This window comes from Embiotoca jacksoni, unplaced genomic scaffold (assembly GCF_022577435.1).
Source record: "Embiotoca jacksoni isolate LCO1_2020_lvr unplaced genomic scaffold, fEmbJac1.0.p SCAF_8, whole genome shotgun sequence".
NCBI lineage: Eukaryota > Metazoa > Chordata > Actinopteri > Embiotocidae > Embiotoca > Embiotoca jacksoni.
This window is the reverse complement of record NW_027185436.1, coordinates 7,104,926-7,116,862: the sequence shown is the minus strand read 5'-3', so window position 1 is coordinate 7,116,862 and position 11,937 is coordinate 7,104,926. Positions and strand designations below refer to the sequence as shown.

Below are 11,937 nucleotides of genomic sequence, written 5' to 3'. Positions count from 1 at the left end.
TGTCATATAGACAGAACCTTACTCACGGACTTCCATCCAAAACCTCCTGAATGATAAGGAAAGAGTTGTCGGATCTTTTTCATTTGTTGCAAGACAAAGCATACTGGATATCTTTTAAGTACACTAAATAAGGATTTGGGATTTCCCCTCTTTCAGCACAGCGCAGACTGCGTAAAATAGTATTTACTCCTGGCTCAAACAGATAGGAGATCAAAAGGAAGACTTTCAGGACCTACTATAACTTGGTGAAAGGATGATTTTGCCAAGAATGTGATTTGTCTCAGTTTTTTGTTGGTAATCTTTTTTGTCCTGCTGATTTCTCGTGGGACTCTGTTTCAGAAGCCGTCTGCTACAGTCGCTCACTGGATCTTACTTTATTGTTACATTAAAGAGGTAAAACAGTACATTTTCTCTCAAGGAATTGTTGTTCTAATCTAGCAGGAAGGTTTTTATTACAGTTTATTTTGGAATTGGAAGAGTACTTTGGCTCCAGGTCCGTAAGTGTTACTCTACCAACAGCATGGGGATCATATTTTGGACTTTTTCTCTTCTGGCTCTTCCAATGTTTCAGTCTGCCAAGATCCTGACTGTGTGTCTGATTGGTGAGTAGTGGAGTAATGATTATTTAAGTTCCCTTTATTTGTTGTAATAGAGATACTTATTTTAAGAATAAGCCCCTCCTCATCAGTCTGGTGATCAAGAAATTACATAAACTAAATGTATTATAGATAGACAGATAGACAGATAGACAGATAGATAGATAGATAGATAGATAGATAGATAGATAGATAGATAGATAGATAGATAGATAGATAGACAGACAGACAGACAGACAGACAGACAGACAGAGACAGACAGACAGACAGACAGATAGATAGATAGATAGATAGGTAGATAGATAGATAGATAGATAGATAGATAGATAGATAGATAGATACTTTCTTAATCCCACAAGGGGAAAAAAATTCCCTTGTGGGATTAAGAAAGTAGGATTAAGAAAGTAGCTACAGCAGCATTTATAGATACAGGTAAAGACATAAAAATAACAGTAAAAAAATATTAAATATGAAAATAGTGTGATATATGCAAATTCATACACCATGTTGCAAACTTTAATGATAGCACAGTTTTTTTTTAGAAATGTCTATTTCATCTCTCTCATAGGAGGAAGCCACTTCTTATTATTAGATGAAATTTCTCATAACTTACACCAGCATGGCCACGAGGTCCGAATGCTCTTTCAGCTGGGCACCCCTGTTATTACAGGTACACTTACACACACAAACATACATGCACAGAAAAATATTTTAATAACTAATTTTTTTGTAAAGTATTGTCCATTTCTGTTGCTCCCAGGTTTTTCCTATGCAGGCCGTGCAGACAGTTACAGGAGAAGTACCTGGTCCTTAGGAGAAAAATACATCAAGGAATACAATAGCTGGTTCCTGGAGCAACAAACACAGTTTTTACTGGGAAGGTATCGTACAGGTTTTAGGAGACTTTTTTTTTTACTTGAATAAGAATTATAGAATAAAAAGACAAACTCTTAAATTCATGTCATACTGATGTTAAGTATTTGTCTCTGAGGCTTCTAAGCCTTCCTGGAAAATAAGTGTCTCTAGCTGCGTTACATTTTAAAGGATTTTAACTGATTCTTTCTTTCTCCTCTCCGTCTTTATCTCTCACTCTTTTTCCTCCTCTCTTTCTCTCAGGGATAGTTTTAATGAATTTCTAAACTTCATGGGGCATCTGTCCTTCCAGTGTGACAAGCTGTTGGGGGACAAAGAGATAATAGCTTTCCTCCAGAGGGAACGCTATGACATCGCCATCCTTGATGCTTTTAACCCCTGTTCCTTCATCCTGGCACACAAACTTGGTATATCTGCTTTTTTTTTTTATATCACTTTGGTTTATGTCAAAATTACTACCATCCTTAAAATTACTCCAGTAACATCATATTTCATGTACAGTACCAATACTGTGGCACTTTCAATGTTTGCCTATTGTAGATGTGAATAAAAGTGATTTATTTAAATGAGGTAATTCAAACAAACTGTTAGCCAGATTCGTAGTGTTCTTATTCTAAATCTGTCAACAGCTCAAAAAGTTTCATGTACTTCACTCTTGATCTATTTCAGCTGTCAACTACATAGCTTTTTATCCTGGCACTCTGAACGGTCCTCTGTCCATCGCTCTCCCCAGCCCGGTCTCCTACATTCCAGTGTTCAGCTCCCAGCTGTCCGACCGCATGGACCTCTGGTGTCGTGCAAAGAACCTCTTTTATGCATTCTTGGCTCCCGTAGGTAAGACTGTTGTTACACTGAAGATTTCACTTTATCTGGGTTACTGAATAGCACACTTTTTTCCCTCCACACAGTAGCCCTCCAGACATAATAATATTCTACCTTAGCACATTTTTAGATATCATGAATGTTTATATACTTTATGTTAAATCTCATATTTGGAATGCTTTGACTCGATGGCAGTTATTTTAGATAACTACTCTCATTAATTACTTTCACCTAAATTCAATAACTAGCACATCTTCCAAATACAATAATCCTTGCTGTTTTATAATTTGTGATTTCCTCCATACATGTTTTGGTTGATATTCTACCAGAACTGCTGTGCATGTGGTGAGGGTGGTTACACATGCTCCTAGCTCATTAAAATCTGCCTTCTTTGCTGATGTCTAACATAGTTTGCATTGACAATAGCTTACTATCTGAGAAATAAGAGTTATTCGTGCGATCATATGAAATAGTCATTTCCTGGTATCATGCAGCTTTTGTCCATTTCTTACTGAAAGAATGCTTTGCATTATTTGCAACTAGCTTTTAAGTGGTGTAGTATGTAATTATAATTAAATCAGAATAACTTTGAACAAATATTTGACATACAATGTTGGTGCTTTTTGATTATGTCTTGTGTCTCATCAAAGGTCAAGAACTTGTGTGGTCGACATTTAAGGAAGTAGCTGAGCGCCATCTTGAGTCAGGCCCACCCCTTGGTGGTCTCGGTGAGTTCCACCAAGGAGCTGAACTCTGGGCCTTCAACACGGACTTTTCTCTTGAGTTTCCTCAGCCTCTTATGCCCTACACTGTGCTGGTGGGAGGTCTGCTGAATAAACCGGCAAAGCCGCTGGAGCAGGTCTCTTCTCTTGATACTCATACCTAAATTATATCTGTGACATTATAGTTTTCAGATTAACCGGGCTTCTTTTTGTATCCTTACCTTTCACCTTCCTACTTTATTCTATTTCTTCTCTCTGTGCACATCTAAATCCCTCTCAACCTGCCTTACTCCACACTGCAAATTTCCCTCTGTGTATATTCTCTATTGCCCTTACACCATCCCATACGATCCCTCAGGATCTTGAGTTATGGATCTCCAGTTTTGGAGAGGCAGGTTTCATTGTCATAACTCTGGGGTCAATGGTGTCTTCAGTCTCTGTGGACCCTCTGCTGGTGGAACTGGTGGCTGGCTTCTCCAGGATCCCTCAGGGGGTGCTCTGGAGGTAAAAGCACGATACAATCAATACAAACATAAAACACCTCACCTTTAACAGCTTTAAGTTTTCTAAACATTTAAAATCCCCAAATCAAAAAAAAGGTCAGGATGTTTGCGACGTTCCTAATCTGCAGTGTTTTGCAGGTATGACTCTCAGCGATGGCCTTCTCACATGGACAGACCTCCCAATCTCCGGCTAGTGGACTGGCTGCCTATTAATGACCTACTAGGTAGGAACCGTCTGCTTCTTTTTACCCTTTTCTACAAATATCAAGTTACAGTTACAGTGTATTGTAGGTTGCCAAAAGGCTTTTAATTGCTGGCAGTGTGAGACCACAACAATGAATTTCAAGGTAGATTCATGTCAGACACAAAACCAAAATGCAGCAGAGGTTGAAAGTTTTGCATTAAATGTTGATTAAATAAGTTGTATCTCATTAAAACTATAATATAGTACATTCCAGAATGAATAAATTGTGGATGTATCACGTGGTCACTGTTCTGTGGTGTAATTTTCCTGCTGTGCATTGTTTCGTACAGATCAAATCATGGTAATAAAAAAAGTGTCCCCACCCATGTCTCGTTGAAAATTAGGTTTACCCTCGTTTGGTCTGCATTATTTAAAACCTGGAACATAGACTGTTCTCATCTGTATGTTTTATCAATTTGCTCTAGACCTTAACTTACTGCCTTTAGTCCTTTACAATGAAGTTTCTCTATTTTTCTGTTTAAAATCAGGCCACGAAAAAGCGCGTCTCTTTATCACCCACGGTGGACAAAACAGCCTGCTACAGGCAGTCTACCATGCTGTTCCTGTGCTGGGAATCCCTCTGTTTGGAGACCAGTTTGATAATGTGGTGAGGGCTGAGACAAAAGGGTATGGCCTCACCATCAACCCCACACACATCACCAGGGAGCTGCTCAACTCCACCATTCGAACACTCATACAGGACATCAGGCATGTGGATGGGTAACATTTGTAATGCCAGTAGAAAACAGAGTTGTAATGACTTCCCATCTCTCTTCCTTTAATATTCCTAATCATTTCTTCTTTTCTAGGTTCAAGACGTCAGCTTTGTCCCTCAGCAGGATCCACAGATCCCATCCTGTCCCTCCAACCCGTCGACTCATCCAGTGGGTGGAGCACATTCTGCACAGTGGAGGTGGAACTCATTTAAGGCCAGCATCACTGATGCAACCCTGGTACCAGAGATACCTGCTGGACCTGGTGCTTCTTCTCTGCCTGGGGCTTCTTGGACCTGTAGTTTTCTGCTGGACTTTGTGTAGGAACAAGAATAACAGGGACAAACACAAAAAAATACACTAGTGTTTCCTCAGAGACACTTCAGTCTTACACTTTAGTTCTGTCTTCATACCAATAAGAGAAACTTTGAAATAAAGAGTATTCCTGTTGCCCTCAAATACTGCAGATGCTCAATAAATAAACCATCCTTGTTGTAACTAATCAATGCTGTTCACCTGTAAATTCATAAAACAAATAATTGGTAGCAGACTGACAACTCAAACTTCCATTCCTCCGTAGCATCCACATCCCTTAGAAGCAAAAATATAACTGTTTTTCATTTCAGAATACTCCGTTTGATTATCAAAAAGAGCTACAAAGGACTGTACAGAAGAAAATTCACAAATGTTTAACAAAGAAAAAAAATTGTAACAATAGTTTCCCATGTTTTCCCCACAGGACACATTGATCACGTATGACACATGTTTACCACATATGGCAAAATACAATAACATGGTAAAAACATGCTGAAAAGTTGGAATCTACTTGGGTTTCACGCATTACCAAGAAAATGTTCCAAAACCACATGTTTCCCATGGGAAAAATACATGTTTCACATTTGATCACGTGTTTAGCAATCATGTGTAATTCATGTGTTTTTTTTTTCTGTAAGGGATACCATTAATACTATTGCTCCATTTTGTTTTTCATGTTAAGTAGTTTTATATTCTTTCTTCATTTCCAGTTTTTTTCTTCAGGGTAACAGCCCTGGTGCCAAGTGTCCTGCCCTCTCCCCTCCCAGCGCCATTATGTCTACCAGACATCTCATTTGTACCCCAGCGCCACATTGTCCAACACCTCTGTGCGGCTTTGACCTGACCACGCTGCACGCAGGGGTGATTCACAGGATACACGCAACCACACACACACACACATGCTGAACTAACGTTGTTTTTGTGTGTTGCTTTGCTTGTTTGGTTTGGTTAAACATGTGTAAACCAAGTATGAAAAGAGACATAGGATACACCTGAATTCTCAAAACTCTGCTCCGCCTACGAAATTTTGGCTTCCACGTGAGTGCGTGCATGCGTGTGTTTGGGGCAGCGTTATGGTCTGCTGGATCTTAACCACCAGCAGCACCTGCAAGTCTCAACTCTGACCCCCACACCCTCCTCTGCTGGTTTCCATTGAGTCTCCTTCCCGTTCCTAAACAAGACACAAAAGCACACAACAATGTTCACGGTCAGTGCTCGAGCCACTGTTGAGAACATACCAGGCCTCGGAGGACCCCCTCTCTCTGTTCTGTCCTCCCTTCCATTCCTCACATCTGTGTTGGGGGTTAGCAGGGAGGAAAATATAGATTAGCGGGGAAATAATGACCAATTAGGACAGCTTGTTCTCTGTCCATTCAGCTGTCCGTTCCTTCATTCCTTTCCTGCATTTCATTTGTCTGTTTTTCTGGCAGTTGCGGGTGCCAGTGAGTCTTCCTCGGTCTCGCACGCAATCCAAAACAGGCAGGGCACAGCAGCCAAAAACATGACGGGACAGAACGACTGGGGGGAAAAAAAAGGAAAGGACTGAAAATTGTAAAAACTTATGAAGCGGAAGGAGAATACAGCAAAGCAAAGTAGAACACAGGGAATTTAGAGCGGTAAGAAGAAAAAGATTCTAAGACAGAAAATAGAAAAAAAAACTGTGATCATAATACCACACAATAAAAAACAACTAATACAACTGACTAAAAGTAACAAATTGTGTCACTTTTGGCCATTTTGATATTCCAACTGTGTCTAATTTATGGTTCTGTTTAAAATGTTGGTTTAGGCTGGAATTTGAATCATCTATACATTTTGTTTACAACCATGACAATAAGTTGTGGTTTTACCACAGGTATCCTGCAGGAACAAGCTAAATGAAATCAACATAAACAAAACGACGTCATTCGTGACGACGGCATCACAGTTTCATATGCAAACAAAGTAAGCTGCAGCAAGTGGGAGTTGATTTATAATGAAATAGTTTTGCCCGTGAAGCATGAATTGTGTAATTTTTTTTTGTAAATATTGAAGGTCAAGAGATTGTGCTGAGTCGGATGGGATGTTCAAAGAGAAAATGAGGAATACAGCTGGTAGTCAACTAGCCCAGTGATTTCTCTGACAGTCGACGGCAGAATGGGGGAAACCGTCGAATGCAGAGAGAGTAGGACTGTCTGAATATACTCTACATGTTAGACTTGCTGGGGATTTTAACCATTCTATGTTCTTAAGTTCATGTCCATGTTGTTTGTGGGTTAGAGCCCCATCTAGTGACCTGAAGAAAAAGACTTGGTTGAGTTTAGACTAAAAAAAAAAACCAAGGCTCCCTGTACAAGAATCAAATTACATAATGCATGACATTTATTCAGATACTCTTGTTATCGTAACAGTTTTTAGGATCTGCTAAATTACTACCATCTCGTTCATAATATTGTAGCTGTATTACTATGATTATTAGTACTCCAAAAATAATCATGGAGCTACTTTTACTTTGTTTGAATATCATCTTTTTACTTTATTCTTTGACTTAATTCCACCCCATTTCAGAGGGAAATATTTTACCTTCTACTCCATTATATTTATGTAAAAGATAGTTAGTAATTATTTTACAGATACGATTTTATCTATTTAGATTTTATAAGATCTAAAAAAAAGAAAAGAAGCTTGTCTTGTGAAATATGAAGCTGTTTTATACATACAGTAACTACCCAGCAGAATATAGATATATTAAATTGAGTCGAAATCCGTTTTATTTTCTCATTATTAATCCAGCATTTTATATACTTTACATACTACTTTATATTCTTTCATATACATAAAATGTAATATTTTAAATTGTCCGCCAGCAGCAATGAGGGCGCAATTTTAATTTTAAGAGGCTGCTGCTCTTGAAAGACTTGTGACAGGCACGGCCCTGATTGGCTACAAGTGCAGCAGTTTGATTGGTCAGTCCTGACAGCGTGGGCGTGGCTGGACGGCAATGTTTATGTAGCCCGCTGCCCGTGTATGTAACTGCACCAAGGACTTCTGCAATGTGATTTCCTGACATTGATTTGTTGTCATATCGTTTCTGCTGCTGTCTTTACCACATTATGCACCGGCCTCTGACATGGGGCGCCATTAGCAGGTGAAACACGGAGGAAGCCGAGGAAAAAGCCGGAATGGCAGGCGCCTTTGGGTTCAAAGGCTGCCAGAAAATTCGAGGTCCGCAGATTAGAAATCTGCTCGAGGTGAAGGACTTCTTTCTCTTCGACTGCGACGGGGTCATATGGCACGGAGAGAAGGCGATCACGGGCGCGGCGAAGGTGGTGAATTCGCTGATTCGGCGAGGCAAAAACGTAGTGTTCGTCACCAACAACAGCACCAGGCCGCGGGAGAATTACGTGCACAAGTTCTACCGGCTGGGCTTCACCGACGTGATCCTCGAGCAGATCTTCAGCTCGTCGTACTGCTCGGCTCTCTACCTGAGAGACGTCGTCAAGGTCTGCGGTCAGGTGTTCGTCATCGGCTGCGACGGACTGCGCAGAGAGCTGCAGGAGGCGGACATCCCCTGCGTGGAGGAGGCGGACGAGCCGGACGCCACCATCTACAACTGCCCCCTGGCTGCAGACGTCAAGGCGGTGCTGGTGGGACACGATGACAAACTGACTTTTCTCAAACTGGCCAAAGCCTCGTGCTACCTGAGGGACCCGGACTGTCTGTTCCTGGCCACCGACAACGACCCCTGGCACCCGCTGTCGGGTGGAAGGATACTTCCAGGTAGGGTTGTGATGAGGCCCGGTTGAATTCAGTTCAGGTGTAGTTACTCACAATGCTGCTCATTTCCCCCAGTTCTTCATTTGTATACTGCCAAACATGGATAGATTAGTTAAAGGGGGCCCTGAGCTAGAGCCTCAATTTGAGGTGACTGTTAAGCATTTCTTACTGATTTAGATTTTTGTTGTTGGTTATACAGCTGCATATTGCATAGTGAAGCTCAATCAAATTTCTATTATAAATTAGTAAACCAATTTAAACATGTTTCAACAAAATAGCCTGCTCAAAGAAAATGTAACCTGGATCACTGGTCTCCTCTATTGGTGTCCTGTAATATGTAGGCCTACCTCATGCTATATTGTATGATATGTATGTGAAAACGCATCACTGTCAATCTACTGTACTAGAGAGGTTTGCAGCTCTTCTGTACGTCCAGCATGAACCAAATACTTTTACACCAACAAAAACTGCGTTTCTGCTTTGCTACGCACTTAGGTTGTCAAAAATACAAATAAACATAGTGCCTATTGTGAGGGATCACGCATGACTGAATAGGACCACTATTGATTTCCATTCTTTTCACTCTGTGCATTGTTTACGTACCCCACCACCCTCAAGGGGCCCACCACATATGGTGCGCACACAGCAGATTACACGTCGGGGTCATCACATTATTTAGCCGAGAACCTGAGGCAAAGAAATACCACCTGGTTTTAGTTTCTGCTCATTTGATTACGTACAAATTTACTAAGTAATGAACGTCCTTCGTGTAAGTGCAAAATAATTTGATCCACTGTAGGTGTTAAAACGACTGTGCAGGGCAGTGGTGTAGTTTTAAGTACACTGTATGCGATTAGTAGTTGGCTGGCACGTGCACATCCAGTGTCACAGGACCTTTTAACGAGCATTCCCACGCTATCAAACACTACGTTTTTGTGACTAAGTGTTTAGGTGTCGTGGCCTCCTGCCAATCACTGACTGAACACTCTGGGTTGATGAGAGACACACAACTCCACTTGTAGTCGAACGTATTTGGAGGAGTCCGTTCAGCTCCACTGAGATCTAATCTCTTTGCCTTGGCTCCCCCGGCAGGTTCTGGGTCCCTCATTGCGGCCCTGGAGGTGGCCTCCGGCCGCAAGGCCACCGTGATCGGCAAGCCCAGCCGCTTCATGTTCGAGTGCATCTCCAGTCAGTTCAGGGGGGTTGATCCCGCCCAGTGCCTGATGGTCGGGGACCGCCTGGAGACGGACATGCTGTTCGGCTCCAACTGCGGCCTCGACACCATGCTCACTCTCACCGGCGTGTCTCAGGTCGAGGAGGCCCTGGAGTACAGGGATAGTGACCTGACCACCAACCGCAGCCTGGCGCCCGACTACGTGATAGACACCATCGCTGACTTCCTACCTGCTTTTGAGGAACTGGAGGAACAGAGCAATTGATGAGTCTTTTCGCCTGCAGTGTGCAGCGCAGGTTGCTTCTACTACATTTCAAATGCAATGTTGAGTCTAGCATTTGCAGAAAAAAAAAAACAATCCACAATTCTCAATGATTTGAAATAACAAGGCGCTGTTTATGTTGTGACCGAGACGCGTGTGAAACGAAAATCCTCCGTGAAAATAATCAAGAGTAATCCAGTGCATACCTCCGTGTTTCTTCTCGTGTTGTGACCATTTGTGACTTGGCAGTTCCTTGTTGCTGTGTTTATATCAATATATGAATATACTGCACTTTCTTGTTCATGAAGTTCATAGATGGTGTTTGATATTGGGTTTTGGACATCCAGAGGTATTTTTGTAAAGCCATGAATTTCTCTGAATTCATGTGTTTAGGAGTTGTGTGCAGACATGTACTTACTGATGCAGAATTTCTTTCTCCAGTGTGTTTTCCTGGATGTCACTTCTCCTTGCTTAATTCGTGACAGGAGGAGAAACGGTGAGCCTCTCGGCTCTGGTAGAGACCAAGATGACAATATGCCAAGTCAAACAGGTGAAGTGTATATATTTACTTTTGATCTTTCTGTCATGTCACTCATCCGAGTAATAAACGGCTTACTGAGACTCATCGCTAGAAAACCAGTAGCACATTAATGTTGGCTGGTCATACTGCACTGTTGTGAAATTTCAATGTTGTCAATGATTACCATTATAGAGCATGCCAGCAATGGTATCAACAATAAATACCGAAAATGCAATTGAATTTTGTTCATCTGTGAAAGGCGACGACGACGGTGCGCTATTACAAATGTCCTTTTCTTCTGCTTGTCCTGATGTCTGCGTATCGACACCGAGCATGATAAGAACATCTGGCCTGGCTCCGCCCACTGACGGCTTCGGTCTTCGCTCTGGTTATAGTCTGGAAAACCCTCCTTCCGTTCAGAATTGCATACTTTCTCCTTTTCACTTTTAGCACGTGCTGCAGCTGTCGTTAAAAAGTGTGTACTATTGCACGCGGTGTGCACGCTGCTGGGACAAACTACTCCCATCGTAAAAAAAAAACACACCCCGAACGTTGCCCCCGTTGGTCCCGTCCATCATGATCCGTTGCGTTGACATTTGAATTAAAAAAAAAAAAGGGAAAAGCATGCGGTTTGGAACAAGCAGGCTTTCTTTTCATGCCGCTCTTTCTTCTTCCCGTTACGGGCGGAGCATGAGAGCCACCAACCGTCGTGGCGGCTCGGTATCTCCCGCCGTACGGAGGATTGTGGGTCCCAACAGCCAGAGTAGCACGCTGGCCCGCGTAGGACATCCTGCTACTTTTTGGCTTACTGCATCCAACGTACTATGTTTTGGGACGTACTAATTCTGCGTTTCCGCGTTACATAACGTCCCTTTAGTACGTTAACAAGTAGCACTCTTACATATTAGAACTCCTACTTGCGTAGTGCGGGAACAAGAACAGGGTGGTGGTGTTAAAAAAAAAAAAAAAAAAATCACACACCGTCATTCTGCACTTACAGGAAAGCACATCACCTGCAGCTTTAATTATTTTATCCAAAAATAACACATTTTCGTGCCCTCTGTTTAACACACTCAATAAACACCGCCGGTTTCTGCCCAGCAGCAGTAGTGGGGGGGAAAAAAAACAAAACGCTTTTGTGTTCAGGGACAGCGGCGGCTTCTTCAGACGCCTTAATTTGAAAATCCTTCACGTCGGTGGTCCGACCCCTTTCTTCTACGTCGCCGAGATGGCGACCGTTTAGGGTGAAAAGTGTCCAGAGTTTCGCACTTCTTGTGCATCACCTGGGCACTCGTAGCGCACCGCCTTCTTCCGTACTCGACGGTGTGAACGTACTTATTACACTCAAAATAGCGATTGTTAGTACACAAGTACGCCATAAATTCGGTTCCAACGATGGTGGCGGTGGCAGCGACAGATGAAGCAATAAGCACAGTT

General features: G+C 42.1%; 2 protein-coding genes across 2 annotated transcripts; both read left to right on the top strand.

The window, feature by feature from the left end:
* The first annotated feature begins 1,411 nt into the window (after nucleotides 1–1,411).
* On the top strand, nucleotides 1,412–4,877 carry LOC138191818 (UDP-glucuronosyltransferase 3A1-like). The gene is made up of 8 exons (XM_069138847.1): nucleotides 1,412–1,477; nucleotides 1,713–1,876; nucleotides 2,139–2,303; nucleotides 2,942–3,150; nucleotides 3,372–3,517; nucleotides 3,655–3,740; nucleotides 4,249–4,468; nucleotides 4,570–4,877. The coding sequence occupies exons 2-8, from the start codon at nucleotides 1,741–1,743 to the stop codon at nucleotides 4,835–4,837; spliced, it is 1,230 nt and encodes a 409-aa protein (XP_068994948.1). The 5' UTR covers nucleotides 1,412–1,477; nucleotides 1,713–1,740; the 3' UTR covers nucleotides 4,838–4,877.
* Nucleotides 4,878–7,752: 2,875 nt separating this feature from the next.
* pdxp (pyridoxal (pyridoxine, vitamin B6) phosphatase) lies at nucleotides 7,753–10,740 on the top strand. The gene is made up of 2 exons (XM_069178347.1): nucleotides 7,753–8,547; nucleotides 9,637–10,740. Exons 1-2 carry the CDS (start codon nucleotides 7,950–7,952, stop codon nucleotides 9,981–9,983), a joined length of 945 nt encoding a protein of 314 aa, XP_069034448.1. The 5' UTR covers nucleotides 7,753–7,949; the 3' UTR covers nucleotides 9,984–10,740.
* Nucleotides 10,741–11,937: the final 1,197 nt, after the last annotated feature.

What these genes read in the sequence shown, in the direction of transcription:
- LOC138191818 (XM_069138847.1), top strand. Translation starts at nt 1,741, where the DNA reads ATGGGGCATCTGTCCTTCCAGTGTGACAAGCTGTTGGGGGACAAAGAG. An exon ending in CCTCAGGGGGTGCTCTGGAG is followed by an intron (nt 3,518 to 3,654) that starts GTAAAAGCACGA and finishes AGTGTTTTGCAG; the next exon opens with GTATGACTCTCAGCGATGGC. An exon ending in GCCTATTAATGACCTACTAG is followed by an intron (nt 3,741 to 4,248) that starts GTAGGAACCGTC and finishes GTTTAAAATCAG; the next exon opens with GCCACGAAAAAGCGCGTCTC.
- pdxp (XM_069178347.1), top strand. Translation starts at nt 7,950, where the DNA reads ATGGCAGGCGCCTTTGGGTTCAAAGGCTGCCAGAAAATTCGAGGTCCG. An exon ending in GGGTGGAAGGATACTTCCAG is followed by an intron (nt 8,548 to 9,636) that starts GTAGGGTTGTGA and finishes CTCCCCCGGCAG; the next exon opens with GTTCTGGGTCCCTCATTGCG.